Source organism: Centruroides sculpturatus, unplaced genomic scaffold (assembly GCF_000671375.1).
Source record: "Centruroides sculpturatus isolate CEXI.00-Female unplaced genomic scaffold, Cexi_2.0 scaffold158, whole genome shotgun sequence".
NCBI lineage: Eukaryota > Metazoa > Arthropoda > Arachnida > Scorpiones > Buthidae > Centruroides > Centruroides sculpturatus.
In genome coordinates, this window is record NW_019384347.1 from 645,013 (window position 1) to 663,109 (window position 18,097).

The 18,097-nt window shown below is 31.1% G+C and overlaps 1 protein-coding gene across 1 annotated transcript in view; it reads left to right on the forward strand.

The window, feature by feature from the left end:
- The window catches only part of LOC111636275 (transient receptor potential cation channel trpm-like), a 53,989-nt gene that overhangs the window by 3,970 nt on the left and 31,922 nt on the right, over positions 1-18,097 (forward strand). Inside the window, exons 7-10 of the mRNA XM_023381484.1 lie at positions 4,881-5,007; positions 5,091-5,163; positions 9,149-9,249; positions 9,347-9,604. Coding sequence (XP_023237252.1) covers positions 4,881-5,007; positions 5,091-5,163; positions 9,149-9,249; positions 9,347-9,604 — 559 coding nt within the window. The remainder of the gene's footprint in view (positions 1-4,880; positions 5,008-5,090; positions 5,164-9,148; positions 9,250-9,346; positions 9,605-18,097) is intronic.

Sequence of the window (18,097 nt, forward strand, 5' to 3'; positions counted from 1 at the left end):
CAGTGTGCAATTTGTAAAATTTCTAGAGAGGGATGATTACTCGATATATGTCCAGTAAGTTTATATTATCTTACTTTACTATTAGGAGTGAGTGATACAAAGATTGTGGCAATAGTACTACTATAATGAGAAAAGAATTGCAGATAGCATGCGTATATGTATTGTACCTAATTTTGAATCACTGTAAAACATAAAAGAAACTCCAAAAAGACACTACTAAGCAACTCGCCACTGGTTTCTAGTTCAGGGAGAGATCATCTAGATCTAGGTACATTTATCTTAATCATTCCTAAATATTGCAATAATAACAGCAATAGGTAAGCAAACAAATTTAAAAGAAACGAGCACTATCAAAAAGTAAAATGAAATGGTTGCTGACTTTATGTACTCCATGTGGTGTATGTTGATAAAAATTCATACACACAGTTACACTTATAACTTTGCAATTTGTGAAAAAATCAAATTTATAGGTTTACAAAATTGTAAAATTTTCAACGCCTACAAATTTGATAAGAGGGAGAAAATGAAGCTGTTCTCAGTTAGGATACTTGCATTTCTGCAGACCCAAGAATATGTAAGGTAGAAGGGGAAATTCTACCAAAATCTTCCTTTCAAATTGAATGGTCATGTCAGAATAAAAGCTATGGAGGCTTCCCACACCTCTTAATGTGGAAATCAGTGATCTATCTTGATAGCCCTGGGTGAATATAGTATATACTTTATCAGAAAGTAATGTTAAGAATAAAATTACAATATCAGCTTATGCAAATCAGCTTACAATTGAAACTATATACAGTTATATATATATATAAATAACTATATGACATTATCTAACAAAATATTGATTTAATTTCTATATATCAATTAAATTAATTTCTGTCTACGTTCAATTTGCTGACTTTACATGTAGAGCCATCTATTGGCAAAAAAATCTTTAAAAATAATAAACTAAATATAATTCATACAAAAAAGGATATAATTTAAAAACAAATAATATATTCACTTAATTACTGTGACAATGATATAGTGTGAAGTAGACAATGATATAGTGTGAAGTATCATTACTGTGATGGGTAGCACAGGGCACTCATGTGCATGGAGTCAAAAATGTTACACTGCAAAAACTATGTGTGTATTTAATTTTCCACATCTAACAGCGCTTGGGTTTTTTCATTTCTGAATGGTACTTTTTTAATTCTAATAAGTGCTCACCAGTGGCCAAGCAGATAAAACCACTGAACACTGGTTGTGGGCTTGTGCATCTCCAATGGGCTGGCCACATGGAGTTTTTAAATGTTTCCCTCACATTAGTAACACATAAATAGGAGCCAGTTTCCCACAAAAGTCCTCTTGTGAGGCAACTCCTCAGCAGATTATCCATGTGTTGCATTGCCATAACCAAATAGTGTAAACCAAACTAATTTTAATAATTTTTCTATAAACTCACTATTCACAAGGATATAGTTTATAGGCAGTTTGATAATGTTCTTAAAATGGATTTTATGGCATACATTTTTTTTTTTTTTTAAATTTACAAGTAATAATGCCAGGTGTAACAATTACTGCAATGGGTATATAAACTTGGGTGATGCTAGGTGTAACAAGCTAGTTATTTATATATACAGTTCAAAACTTAAAAAGGAAATTAAAACCTAAAAATACAGGTTAAATTTGATACAACTTCCTATAAAACCACAGATAATTATTTTTCAATCTTTTAATATCAAATTAAACAAATAACTAGTGTCAAAAAATAAGTTTATCATTAAAAATTTAATATGGCATATAAAAGCTTCCTGCAGATGTATTTTCAATATATTTTAATTTAAAATTGTAATAATAAATATGTTTAATAATCTGAAACCTTGTCGTAAGTCTTCTTTGTTGCTTAAACACTCTGTAGTGTAATAAATTCGAACACTTGGCATTCTTTCATCTTTATTTTAATTTAGTTGAAGGTTTGGGAAAGAGTAGGAGGTTTAGGAAACCATTCAAATCCCGTGCATTCTTGTATCTTTTTCCCATATTTTTAGTGTTTAAACAACAAAGAAGACTTACGACACAGTTTTGCATTATCAAACAATTTTACAGAAACAGAAATGGAGAACTTAGTCCTACGAAGAGAAAATGCATACAACCCAACATCAAGACAACAAATACAGGAAAAAGATACAAGAATTCACAGGATTTGAATGGTTCCCTAAACCTTCTACTCTTCCCAAACCTTCAACTAAATTAAAGTAAAGATGAAAGAATGCCAAGTGTTCAAATTTATTACACTACATAGTGTTAAAGCATCAAATAATAAATATGTATTTTTTTTATCATGTTTATACAAATTATTTAAAATATCATATACAAGTACTTGTCAAAAATTTAGATTATATCTATAAATATAGATATTGTTATGCATTTTCTACAGAAATATGATAGCTGAAAAATCATGTCTTGCAAATACAGCTATGGACACTATATAGAAGAACATAATTATATAATGAAATACAAAGTGATCCTTTGAAAAATTAATCACACATAGAATAATACTGTTCTTTCTAAAAAAAAAAAGAAAAAAAAAACAGAATATGCACTTTTGTGTTTCAAAATATTAGGAATAAGAATGGAAATCAGTTGGAACTGTTTTATTTCAAACAACATAATATTTGGATACAGTCAGTATTTAGTAAGGACTCCCTAAGGATTTAATTATGGTATGAATTATACAAGTCAATGGCAGTCATTGGGTATCCTGAGGCTCCAAGCCTGTTTTTTAGGTCCTGCAATGTCTGGGGTTTCAGTTCATTCAGTTTCTTTCTTTGCAATATTATAGAAATTCTCTATGGGATTTGCATCTGGGAATTTGCAGACCAGAGTAAAACTTGAATTTTTATTATTATTAACCTAAGCAATGGTTGATGTTGATTTGTGTGATTGAGTAAGATTGTATTTAAAAACAAATTTGTCACTTCCAACAAAGTTTTCTGATGATAGTATCATGAACATTTTGACAATTTCTTCATACACTTGATAATTCACAGTGATATTGACTATGCATAATTCCCCTACTCTTCAGCACGTACGCACCCCACACCATGATACTTTGTGAAAATTTTAAACTTTACTTGCAACAGGTGGAACTATAGGTTTCATGCTTTCTTCATCATACATGAGGTCCATGTCACCAAAGGAGATAACAAACTTTGATTCATCCAACTTTGATTTCTAAAAAAAATGACTGCCACTATGCATATACTGTATGGTAACTGAATGTGCAATATTGTTTTTACTAAACAACAACTGCCGGTACCATTTACCAGCTACCAATATTTTTTCATGCTATCTGATTGTGTAGTTCATTCCAGCTGAAAAGTAGCCCTGGTTGAACCAACTTTCAACTTTCCGGTGTTCTCTGCTCACAGCATTGTGGCCATCTTTTTTGCTTACAGAATTGAATTGTGGTTTAATGGCTGGAATGTGAGATTGGAATCCCAATTCCCATAATCTATGCCAGTGAACTCCAAACTTTTTTGATCACATACCCCTAAGAGAAAAATAATTATAAGTTGTACCCCTATAATATAATATAATGCCTGCTAAATTTCCCACTACCCCCAATTTGAAATTTTTCCTTATATGATCACAAGTGATCATGAGCCTACTTCTTCGAGACGATGACTGTAAGATTAGACAAGGCACTGCAGACAGGACACACATACAGTATTTTGAAGGGAAACTTGGCGTACCCCCAAGTATCACTTTGCATTTCCCTTGGGGTATGTGAACCCCACTTTGGAGACCACTGATCAATGCTATGAGATATTAGCTTGTGCATTGTTTCACACTTTGCATAACTTACAATTGACATCAGCCTGTTTTAAACTGTAATTTTTGCCAATGCCTTTCTGAAGTTTTTCACTTTGCAGCCTGAATTTTTTTCATTATTTTCCTCTGTTGTTTGCATAAGCTTTGACACTGATGATTGTGAAATATTGAGGGTTTTGACAATATTTACCTACTTCCAACCTTTAGCAGTTATATGTTTAACAGAATCTCTTGTCTTTGAAATATTCTACTTTAAATTACCTCCACCGATTCAAGTTAAATTTGTTCTCTGATATGTTAGCTTAGCATGTGTAGCATTTTGATAATAGCAAGCTTATTATTACTGTTTTCTCAACGGTTAAAATGTGTACAAAAATCAAAAGTCCTGCCAAAGGCAAATTGTAGTGTTATTCATTTTCTAAATGCAAAGAAAGTTTGTCCTGTAGAAATTCATAAACAAATTACAGAAGTGTATGGTGATCACATTATGAATGAAGCAAGTCACTCAAGCTGTGCTTCAGAAATTTGGCTGGAACATTTTCTATCATCCACCATACAGTCCTGACTTGGCCCCAGTGACTTTCACCTCTTTCCCAAGCTGAAAGAGTTTTTGGGTGTATTTGGAACCTTTTTGAATAGATGAGAGGTGAAAGAAGTTGTCACTAACTGGCTGAAAGAACTGACAGTGGAAGACTAACATAAAGGAATCTAAAAACTAGTGTTGTGCTACAACAAGTACTATAATTGAAATGGTGACTATGTAGAAAAGTAATTGGTCTTGTACTAATTACTTAATAAAACTTTTTTCCTATCATTACTGTTTTTTTCCTTTTTTATAACCAAACATTCTTTACTTTCTGAATGCTCCTCATATAAACTTTGTTTTTTCAAAAGGTTACATATATATTCATAATTCATTTTTTGTTCAAAAGTGAATTTTGTATAATTTTGTTATAATTTCTTGATTTCATACTAATGTATATTTGAATAATATATTAATAAATTAAATTTAACTATGAAAAATAAATCATTATGTTCTAATAACAATATAAATGTTTTAGTAATGCTGTGTTGGAAAGTGTACGGGAACAATTACTTGCTACTATTGAGAAAACATTTAAACTATCTCGTGAGCAAGCTGAACAACTCCACATAGAACTTGTACAATGTGTTCAACATAAAGATTTGGTAATTTAATTTTTAAAAATATTTTTTTAAATATTTAAATTTTAAATAATAATCTTTTACCTTTTCAATTTATTTATTATTAGATAACAGTTTTTCGTATGGGAGAAGGTCCCTGTCAAGAACTGGATGAAGCTGTTCTCACTGCTCTTCTGAAAGGTTATTTAACATAATAAATTTATTTTAACATATACTTTATATATACAATATACTATAATACTACTGTCAGAGGCAAAGCTATGGGGTCATCTTGTCTCTGTTAGTCAACAAAGTCATTTCACCAAAAAATTGTGTTTTTTGAATGAGATTCAGAGAGTCCTTGTCACATTTTTTTGTATAGCTTCTACATTTTCAAAAGTTTTTCCTTCAACTCAGTTTTCAGTTTCAAGAAAAGGAAAATGTAAGTGTATATTGCAAAAATAAATTGTGATTGAACCTTAAATCTGAATAATTTTATTCCACCATCAAACTTTTTCTGAAAGTATTTTACAGTCAATTTAGTTTCATAATGACATAATTGGAACAATAAGCAAAAGATCACACCTGAAATATCTTACAAAAATTGAAGGAGTGTAGTGGATACCATTATATTACAGAAATGCAAGCATTATCATTGTAAGATACCATCATTGTTGAATAAACAAACACAAGTTCCTCATGTAAATGTATTGGTTTAAGTTATATAAAGAACCTGTGGAATGTATGAGGAATATATTCCAGAAGAGAAAGGCATCAGAAACTTTGTTTCTGTCAACTGGCTTTGGTCCATCATATTTTAGCTGATGAAGAGGAATTGGACTTTGCCTCCCATGTTTTCTGAGATTCACTTCATGTCAGATATCATTACAGAATGTCTGATTGATGAATAACTATGATGAACTTTCTGAAGTGACATTTAACCAACATGCACCCTTAGGTTCACCATTAGGTCATCAATAGCCTTTTTCCTAAAGAAATATGCTTCTTTTAGGTGATGTATTTGGAAGAAATACTCCCTATTCATATAATATAGAATAAATGGATTCTTCTTTGCTGATTTTTAATGATGTCAGACCACTGTCTTAGACTGTATATCTTGCACCTGTCTTATTTTACATTGTGTAGAATGTCTGAGTCTTTTACAAGAAGGCCTCTTTGCTTCTTCTGCATCTTCAATATTGTTTTTGTTTCCAGTAGCAGGACTCTTATTACTTATTGTTTCTCTGTCCCTGGTTACCTGTATAATTAAGTTATAAAATAACTTGTAATAGTATCATTATTACACACACCTCTAAGCCAAATATAGTTAAATAAATAAATTAACTAGGCCTATAACCTGCAAATGCTGGTACTTTGGGAACAAAATGGTATATACTGTACATGCACTTACCATTATCTTTGTGAAATATGGAAAGTGTTATAGAAATGCCAATTCAGATAACTCTGAGTCATTAGAGCCATGAAGAATGTATTCTGGACACTTGTTGTTGTCCAGATCACTGAAAACATCAACTTCTTGTAAATCACGGGATGTGCAAGTGGATACTTCTTGGTGGCAGCTAATTTATGTGTCACTTATCATTATGTTTCTGCTACAAAAAACCACTGGCATTTACTGCCAAGTCTTCCCTTGCCATCAATTGAGTAAATTGACAAATTATACCTCGTTTATATTGTAGTGCTACACAAAGTGGCAATAGTGGCCAAGTATCACACAATAGAATACATGGTGATGGCACTTACCATTATATTTCCTAAGCAGCTTATTTTTGTAAAAAGAAATCCTTCTTGGAACTTATTGGGATACCTTATATATATATGTTATGTTACCAGGGCAAAGTCTGAAGGATCAGCAATCCTAGGATTACCTACACAAAGTTTAGATTTCCAACAGTATTTTATCCATTGTCTGAAATTGAGTTTTTTTTTTCAAACTTTATCTGAAAACAAGTTCGGTAAACTTAAGATTACCTAAGGAGGTCAAGATGATGTATGAATTTGATATTTTTGTTTGGATGTTGCTTACTTTATTAGGCTGAATAGGTATGAGATAAAAATATAAGAGTGTTTTGTACAACACTCTATTGGAAAATGAACCTTACTTATAAGAATTGAATTATATCAGTAAAAGGAAACAAAAATTCAGTATATTACTAAAAAACTATCTTATTCTAAGACTTACTTATTAGCACAAGAGTTTGAATTATGGCATCCAGAAACACACAAACGTGTGTTTTCACATTTGTACGTATTTGTTGTGCACTTTTTCATGCAAATTGACACTTGACAAATCCTTGCCCACTACAAGTGGAATTATGATTGTTGACCTTAGTTGAGTACTCTTTGTCAAGGATGTCTTCCATTTTTAAAAAGTTCTTAGGATATTCTTGGATATAGTTTCTTGAGAAAAGAGAAGAGATTTTTCTGTTTTTTATCCAAACTTTGTATAAGCCATCATCAGTCAACTCCAGATCCAATCCTATAATATTTTCAGTGCTCCTTCTGATTAGTCAAACTTGGTATGGCACAATTAGATATACCCATATCCATTTTTGGAAATTTCTTATCATAAACTGATATAATTTTTTCTGACATGTTTTAGTTCTTATAAGATTCATTCTTTAATAAAATGTTCTATATATCTATTGTTCAGTATTAATTTCATATTATAATATTTTAGTTGACTTTATACATTATCTACTTATATTTTTTTTAAAATATTGCAAGTACAGTCGACCCCCCTATAAGATATAGATACGTTCCATTCTTTAGGAATCCAATTTCTTACGAGTCCTTCCAATAACAGCCCGACACGTGTCAAGTTTACGGACTACGGCTGATTGAAAGGTTTTCTTCCATAAAATTAATCGATTCTAGACTAATCCGACTCAACATTTCCAAAATACGTATATTTTTTTTGGAAATAATCCGTATAAACTACGCTATAAACAAAAAATTGTAGGATTACTTACCGAGTGTGCACCATTCGACATCGCCATTGCTCAAGCTTGTTTTCGTCGCGGAACAGCTCAGCAAACCGCGGCCGATTTCTAATAACTTATTTTTCTGCGAATAGTTCCTTGAACTTCGGAGACATCATTAATATAAATAATTTTAATCGCCGTTGAATAAGAAATGTTTCTTTCACAAGAAATGTATAAAATTACAGTACTGTATTAGACTTACGGTACCTAATTTACATACTGTACAGACGATAGTTAGCCTAAACTCTCCGTAGCGTGGCGCTACGCGGCGGAAAATATATATACTGTATAATTATAACAAAGTTACAATAAATTAAGTTAATATATAATTATATATACAGTACCTAATTTATATATAATTAATATATAATTATATGTACAGTACCTAATTTATATATAATTTATATAATACTGTCCAGACGATAGAAATCTCTCCGTAGCGTGGCGCTACGGACGGCGGGAAAGTAGTTCGGCTGCCCGATGACGTTTGAGGTAATTATAGGGGGTTTTTACTGTTTTTTACGGATACCGGTCACAATTTTTTCGTAGTTTTATAGGAATCGTAATTATAGGGGGGTCGACTGTATATCTGCATTAGCAGCTCTAAACATTAGAAATCTATTGTATGTACACAGAACTCAAAGACTGTCTTGTCTCAAAAATTATAATAAACCATAGAAACAATAATAACTTAAAAAATAAAAAAGATCTAAATAGAATTAAATGTATAAGTATGAGAATCCACGAAACCTTTTTATAACAGTGTTGTCTCCGTAACAAACTTCATGAACGTTTTCGATTTCCATCAAGGTCTGCTTCAGGTGGTGACTAAATGATGTCTCCCCTTGACCGTTGGAACAATGACACCCGAGATGTAAATAATTGCATGTATCATGTTTCACTCCTCTGCTTGTTCCAGTTTGAATTCTTCAAACAAGTACCTCCACACCTGCGCGATCATTTCTCTGTCTTTAAAGTTGATGCAGGTGCCCCCAATGTTGGATTGTTATTACTCAACGCAGTGTTAAGTTATTAGAAGTCGTTTTGTGAAATAAAGTATCTATTAAGCAAATTACAGTGAATGTGCTAAGTTGCAATTACAAATAATATTGAAAAGAATTTAAAATTATTTATGATGTAAAAAATTAAATTGCTTATAATATTTTGTATTGAAAAATTAGGTCAACACTTACCAGCACCAGATCAACTTCAATTAGCCTTAACTTGGAATAGAGTTGATATAGCCAGAAAAGAAATTTTTATTTATGGTCAAGAATGGCCTGTAAGTTTTCAGTTTATAAATAAAATTAAAAATACTATTTTAATTAAACTCAACTAAAGATTCAATATAAGTTATTAAAAATTGTTTATTTTTAAAGGCAGGTTCTCTGAATCAAGCTATGATGAATGCTTTGATATTAGGGAGAGTTGATTTTGTTAAAGTTTTGTTAGAAAATGGAGTAAGCATGCAAAACTTTTTGACCATTTCTCGATTGGAGGAATTGTATAATTCAGTAAGTATTTTGAAATTGATATACAGTTATAGCCAAAACTTTTTGACCATTTCTCGATTGGAGGAATTGTATAATTCAGTAAGTATTTTGAAATTGATGTACAGTTATAGCCATAAAGCATATATCTAAGCAGGTTTTTCAACAATTTTCTATATTGTGAGAACCTTAATGATGATGATGTGATAAGCAGTTGCCACAATAATAATTAATACAAATATCAATTAAAAGATAATTTAATTTGCATTAACATATCAGTACAATATATAAAAATCATCACATGCAGTATATCTAAACTAGAGCTCCTTTGTAGAGTTTGTTTCATTTCACAAAATCAATTTCTATATTCATGGAATGTTATTGACTTGACTTGAATTTTATTTATATTATTAAAATAAACATATTTAATAATATAAATGAATGAGTAGTTATTTATTGTGACATTGTCACAATGCCAGGCTGCAATTTTTAATCACATTTTTAATTTATTTAATTAAAATATACCATATTTACTCACATATAAGATGAGGTTTTTATTCATTTTTCACTGCTTCAAAAACCTAGGTCATCCTATATGCGCAAGTGAAGGATTCTTTGCATTTTTGCAATAATTTCTGTGAACTGTGTATAGTTTATGCCGCCATTATAGATCTACAGTCTATTTATCATAAATTGGCACTGACTGTATACAAATTAAGACATGCCCCCTTTGTTTATTGGTTTAATTCTATGTCTATCAATTAAAAAGCGTGTTGCATCTCATTCGTCCGCAGAAAATAGTTCCTCGTTATTTATAAAATCATTAATGAAATACAGGTCACTTGGCAATGATTATAAATATAGTTAATTCATATTAGTGAAGTTGTTATTTTTAATGAATATTAGCACATTCTGAATCATTAAAAATAAACTTTTCCAGTCATGCACATTATACTGTTTTGGTTTTCATCACGTATTTGATAATATTTTATTTCTGATTAAATGAAATAAAATTAGAATTGTATTAATAAATCTAATTTTTTTTATTTTGATCTCTAAAGACACACCTTGTACTATATGTGAGATCGTCTTATACGCGAGTGAATACAGTATGACCTTCATCTCAAATTAGTAATGTCTTGCCCTTGTACAGCATACTTTTCCTGTTAGCAGTAGAGTCATGCCAGTCATCAATCTAACTCCTTTCAGGGGAAAATTTTTGAATTGAAATAACATGACTTCCAGTCTCTGCTTTCATCTTATCTAACTCCATTGTCAAAATTAAGGAAGCACAGACAGATGGATGATAGATAGAATTTACAGGTCTACATCATGGGCTGCCATACTCTTTTGATCATCGACCCCCTACAACTTTTTGAAACCTCACATCGACCCCCACCAAAAAGTTTGTGTTACAAGCAAAAAAAAGCTCTTATTATTTTAATATATATCTTTTAGTTTTACATTTTTTACATTTATTGTACATAAGTTAATAATAATTTTTGTAACTGACAATTAATGAGACGGATAAGCTTGATAATCCTTAGCAAGATTAGCAATATTCAGTTCAAAATGTGTAAGTTTTAGTCTTTTCATCCATCTCCCCAATAATGTTATATCAACCACTTTGGCAACCCCTGGTCTACAGTTTTTTCCAATAATGAATATACAGTATTTATGTATTTACCAATTTACAATTTTTTACAATATATATTATTAATAATTCTTAGGAGAATAATTAATCTTAGTAATTATTTTAATGAAAAAATAGTTTTAAAAATTATTTTTACCTAACCGGATCAAAATCACAAGATATAATAGAAATAAATATAACTAACAGGTGCATTGCTTGGGCAAAAAATAACAGCAAAGATTAAGATTATTAGATTATTTTGTACTTCTAACCCTTCTATTATATTATGTTGTAGTATTTGATTCAGAGACGGACTAAGGCCAAAGCGGGCCCTAGGCAACATTGTAATTCTGGGCCTATTTTTAAAATTAAAAAATTAAAAACCTAATTTTTGGGGCCCCAAAAATTACGGGCCGTAGGCACGTGCCTAGGTTGCCTAGGCCTTAGTCCGCCCCTGATTTGATTTATAATTACAAAGGTTATCTTACATAAGAGTTTATCACACCGAGTGCCCAATCAAACACATTTTAAAATTTTTTTTAAATTGTGTGTAGTAGAGGAATTAGGAATTTTAAAATTTGTTAGATTAGTCACTTGGTATGACAAACCCTTATGTAAAATAGCTTTTCTTATTACATAAATCAAGTACTATAATATGTCAAACATTAAAATGAAAACCATATAAAGAGTTTGGTTATTTTAATGTATCATCATTACATTTATCGTGATACTTGGATGGTACAAAATTGGTCAAGTAGACACCAATTGAAAATATGATATTTTAAATTTTTTAAGATGTCATATTTTTTCTTAATGTTAAACTCCAAGAAATTGTGCCATTAACAGCCGAATATCAACAGTAATTTGCCAACCAATCAAATTTTGCAAAAAACAGATCAAATATTTAAACTCAGCATTCTCAAAAACCACTTAAAACATATTTTTTCAGGTTGTAACCTCATATTATGTAATTTTCCTATTCGAATGCCACCATGCCACTTCATCCAATAGGAGGAAGGGAATGTTTCAGAAGCGGTTTGAAGTAATTCAATCAAAAGTAGTCATTGACCTCCTCCCAGAAGAGAGGATGGTCAATGACTAATAATTAATACTGATCTATGTTAAAATTTGAAAAGTGATCCATATTAGACAGGTTATAATGGTCCCACTTGTGATTGAAGTTGCTAACCTTAACGTCCAAAAGACTTCATATAAAACTTATTTAAATAAAAAAAAAAACCTTGTAAAAATGAGAGAATAATTGCTTTTATGTGATGACCAGCAGATGAGCTCAGCATTGCCTGGGCAAAAAACAACAAAGATTAAGATTATTAGATTATTTTGTGCTTCTAATCCTTCTATTCTAGTAGCCTGGGATGTCCCCTAGTGGGCGTTCTAGCAGAAGCAGTGTCATTCTGTGGTATAAATAATAAATTTCTATTATAAATAAAAATAATAATATACTGAATTTCTCATGGCGTACCCTACTAAAATGTAGTGAAAAATGCAAAAAATCACATCAAATAATAATATCCTGAATTTATTGTTAATTTAAATAATTAGCTAGGGGTGCCCTAGTGGCCATTTTTGATATACAGTGACAGAAAAAAAGAATCCATTTTTTTCAGCTTTATAAAGTAGATAAAGTGTATATTTTTGCAACAGATTGTATAAACTACATGGGAAGTTTCAGGTCAGTCCATAAGTTCATGAGTATTTTATGACCTTGAGAAAAATCTTGTTTTGCTGTTAAAAATGCCAGTCTAATGTGATACTTTTTACACTGAAGTGTTAAATTGGATCTCATTCATATAATACTGTTCAGAATTGGGAACATTTCAGTTGTTTATTTTCATTAAAATGGAAGTAACAGATGAATATAAGAGACATGTTTTATACTTTTTATTTTTAAGTGATGAGAATGCTACAAATGCAGCCAAAAAATTAAATACTGTTCATAATCAAACTGTAATTAGTGTAAGGNACAATTAATGAGACGGATAAGCTTGATAATCCTTAGCAAGATTAGCAATATTCAGTTCAAAATGTGTAAGTTTTAGTCTTTTCATCCATCTCCCCAATAATGTTATATCAACCACTTTGGCAACCCCTGGTCTACAGTTTTTTCCAATAATGAATATACAGTATTTATGTATTTACCAATTTACAATTTTTTACAATATATATTATTAATAATTCTTAGGAGAATAATTAATCTTAGTAATTATTTTAATGAAAAAATAGTTTTAAAAATTATTTTTACCTAACCGGATCAAAATCACAAGATATAATGGAAATAAATATAACTAACAGGTGCATTGCTTGGGCAAAAAATAACAGCAAAGATTAAGATTATTAGATTATTTTGTACTTCTAACCCTTCTATTATATTATGTTGTAGTATTTGATTCAGAGACGGACTAAGGCTAAAGCGGGCCCTAGGCAACATTGTAATTCTGGGCCTATTTTTAAAATTAAAAAATTAAAAACCTAATTTTTGGGGCCCCAAAAATTACGGGCCGTAGGCACGTGCCTAGGTTGCCTAGGCCTTAGTCCGCCCCTGATTTGATTTATAATTACAAAGGTTATCTTACATAAGAGTTTATCACACCGAGTGCCCAATCAAACACATTTTAAAATTTTTTTTAAATTGTGTGTAGTAGAGGAATTAGGAATTTTAAAATTTGTTAGATTAGTCACTTGGTATGACAAACCCTTATGTAAAATAGCTTTTCTTATTACATAAATCAAGTACTATAATATGTCAAACATTAAAATGAAAACCATATAAAGAGTTTGGTTATTTTAATGTATCATCATTACATTTATCGTGATACTTGGATGGTACAAAATTGGTCAAGTAGACACCAATTGAAAATATGATATTTTAAATTTTTTAAGATGTCATATTTTTTCTTAATGTTAAACTCCAAGAAATTGTGCCATTAACAGCCGAATATCAACAGTAATTTGCCAACCAATCAAATTTTGCAAAAAACAGATCAAATATTTAAACTCAGCATTCTCAAAAACCACTTAAAACATATTTTTTCAGGTTGTAACCTCATATTATGTAATTTTCCTATTCGAATGCCACCATGCCACTTCATCCAATAGGAGGAAGGGAATGTTTCAGAAGCGGTTTGAAGTAATTCAATCAAAAGTAGTCATTGACCTCCTCCCAGAAGAGAGGATGGTCAATGACTAATAATTAATACTGATCTATGTTAAAATTTGAAAAGTGATCCATATTAGACAGGTTATAATGGTCCCACTTGTGATTGAAGTTGCTAACCTTAACGTCCAAAAGACTTCATATAAAACTTATTTAAATAAAAAAAAAAACCTTGTAAAAATGAGAGAATAATTGCTTTTATGTGATGACCAGCAGATGAGCTCAGCATTGCCTGGGCAAAAAACAACAAAGATTAAGATTATTAGATTATTTTGTGCTTCTAATCCTTCTATTCTAGTAGCCTGGGATGTCCCCTAGTGGGCGTTCTAGCAGAAGCAGTGTCATTCTGTGGTATAAATAATAAATTCCTATTATAAATAAAAATAATAATATACTGAATTTCTCATGGCGTACCCTACTAAAATGTAGTGAAAAATGCAAAAAATCACATCAAATAATAATATCCTGAATTTATTGTTAATTTAAATAATTAGCTAGGGGTGCCCTAGTGGCCATTTTTGATATACAGTGACAGAAAAAAAGAATCCATTTTTTCAGCTTTATAAAGTAGATAAAGTGTATATTTTTGCAACAGATTGTATAAACTACATGGGAAGTTTCAGGTCAGTCCATAAGTTCATGAGTATTTTATGACCTTGAGAAAAATCTTGTTTTGCTGTTAAAAATGCCAGTCTAATGTGATACTTTTTACACTGAAGTGTTAAATTGGATCTCATTCATATAATACTGTTCAGAATTGGGAACATTTCAGTTGTTTATTTTCATTAAAATGGAAGTAACAGATGAATATAAGAGACATGTTTTATACTTTTTATTTTTAAGTGATGAGAATGCTACAAATGCAGCCAAAAAATTAAATACTGTTCATAATCAAACTGTAATTAGTGTAAGGACTGCGCAGAAGTGGTTTGAAAGATTTAGAAATAATGATTTTAGTGTGGAGGATAAGGCTCGTACTGGAAGACCCGTTGACTTTGATGATGATGCTCTCTCTGCACTAGTTGAAGCAGAACCATCTTTAACAGTTGATGAAATTGCGGAACGTTTAAATTCATCCCATGGAACTGTTCATAGACATCTACAACAAATCGGAAAAGTTTCAAAGCTAGGAAAATGGATACCACATGAACTGTCAATAGCTAACCGACAACAACATGTAAACATTTGCACGTCTCTTTTATCCCGCATTACTTTGGAACCTTTTCTTGATCGGCTGGTTACTGGAGACAAAAAATGGATCCTCTATAATAATGTGACGAGAAAAAGACAATGGACAGATCGCGACAAGCAGCCAAAACCGGCTGCAAAAGGTGGGTTGCATCCAAAAAAAATTCTTTTGTCTGTTTGGTGGGATATGTCAAGTGTAATTCACTTTGAGCTGTTAGAACCTAATCAAACAATTACAGCTCAAATGTATTGTGATCAATTAGAGCGTTTAAATGAAAAAATGAAAAAAAATTGACCGTCATTAGTGAACAGAAAGCAGGTTCTCTTGCAACATGACAATGCCAGACCACATGCTGCAAAAATAACTGTAGAGAAACTCAAAAGCTTCAACAGGGAAATTTTACCTCATCCACCATATTTGCCAGATATTGCTCCCAGTGATTATCATCTTTTTTGGAGTTTGCAGAATTTTTTAAAAGGGAAAACTTTTGAGGATGAGAACAATGTAAAAAAGGCTATTTCTGAATATTTTGATTCAAAACCAAAATCATTTTACGAAGATAGGATTAAAAAGCTACCATCAAGATGGCAAGAAATTGTACAAAATAATGGTGAATACATTATAGTAAGAAACAAAACACCTTTTTTGCCGAGAAATAAATATAATTTGAAAAAACAAACGTTTTCAGCCTAGTTAATAGGCCATCTTCAGGTCAAAAAAATGGAACGCAAATGTTCCATAAATAGAACATAAAAATCATTTAAATCAAAAATTTTACAAGAGAAAAATAACGGAAGAATAAATAAATAAATAAATTAATTAATTAATTAAAACAAAAATAACATAAATCTTCAATGGATTAATTCTGGTCGAAGTTTCTAGTATATTTCTTAACCAAATACATTATAGATTGAAATAAGATTTAATTAAAATTTTTTGTTGCTTTTTTTGTAGATAAAAATACGCACAAACTTATGGACTGGCCTGATATGTACGTGTAATTATCATGTTTATAGAAAAATTATTGGACTGCAATTTGAAAAAACTGTAGAACTATAATTTCCACTATCCTTCCTCTGATTGTCTGTCCTTCCTTAATTGTGAGAAAGGAGTTAGATAGATGAGAATTGAGACCAAATATGGAAAGCTTAGGGCAGGAAGGCCAGATTGACTATATATGAACTTCCAGTTTGGAACAGAAGTCACATTACTTCAATTCAAAAGTTTCCCCCAAACAGTTAGCTAGATAACCAACAGGATGGTTTATTTGGTTATGGCAATGTGACACTTGAGCAATCTGCTGAGGGAAATGCATCCTGGGAAGACTTTTATGTAAAGCTGGCCCCTATTTAGGTGTTACTAACATGAAGAAAACTGTATGCAGCCAGCCCATTGGCCATGTGCAAACCCACGATAAACTAACTACCGGTGTTCGTGGTTTTATCCATTTGACAGTTTGGAGGGCACTTATTAAGGAAGTATCATTCAGAAATGAAAAAGTTCAAGTGGCAAGTCCTATATGCTTCCTGTCACAGTAATTAAGTGAATGTAATGTATATACTTTTTAAAATTATATCCTTTTTTTGTAAGAATTATATTTAGTTTATTATTTTGTTAAATTTTTGGCCAATAGATGGTGCTACGTGTAAATCAGAAAATTGAATGTCGATAGAAAGGAATTGATTTACAGAAATTCAATAAATATTTTGGGGTGGGATGTATGACATTATCTAAGAAGTATGTAAATGTAACTGCTGAGTTTTGTAGCACTTGGTCAAACAACTAGGAGTGTATAGCAAACAAACATCCTCATTTATATATATAGACTAGCTGTTACCTGCGACTTCACACGCACGGATTTTGCAAGCAAACCACATTTATATTCAATATTTCAACAACCATAGTAATTGTTATATAACACCTATGCTGAGAATGATGAGAATTGCTGAGAATCAAACTGTTTTCATTTTGATCAATTTTCTGGAATGTTTACAATCATTCTGTAATCCAGTGTTCCGCAACCTTTTTCTACTCACGGCACACCTATGACTTCCACATGACTCAACACGGCACACCAAAATGTTATTCCCCTCAAAAACGTATGATATGATACTATTAATGGAATTTTGTAATGCCATAAACCTTTTATTATTATTATTATTATGTTGAGTTTTGTGAGTTACACTCGGTTGACACCGATGGCTGTGTACCAGAGTCAAGACGTAGTAAATTCAAAACAAGATAAAAATTAAGTGTGTGTCTGTATTCAGGAATTTCCTAACAATATGATATGTATTCAATATAGTGGCCTTCTGTAGTATGATGTATGTATTTCTATTCAATTGTAATGTTCCCAGGCTTTCGTGTAGTGTGTGTGGTGTCACACCTGTACAGGAGAGAACGACAGATATTGTACAATAAGCATCCTATCCATCCTCCACAGATGTCTTATTTCCTGGGCGAGTTCTGTGTACTTGCTAATTTTTTCAGTGCATGTATTTTGTACATTGTGAGTGTTTGGAACAGATATGTCTATAATGTATGTGATTTTATTGTGTTTGTCAATGAGTGTGATGTCTGGTCTGTTGTGGTAAATTGTTTTATCTGTGATTATGGCTCTGTCATAGTACATTTTGTGCGTGT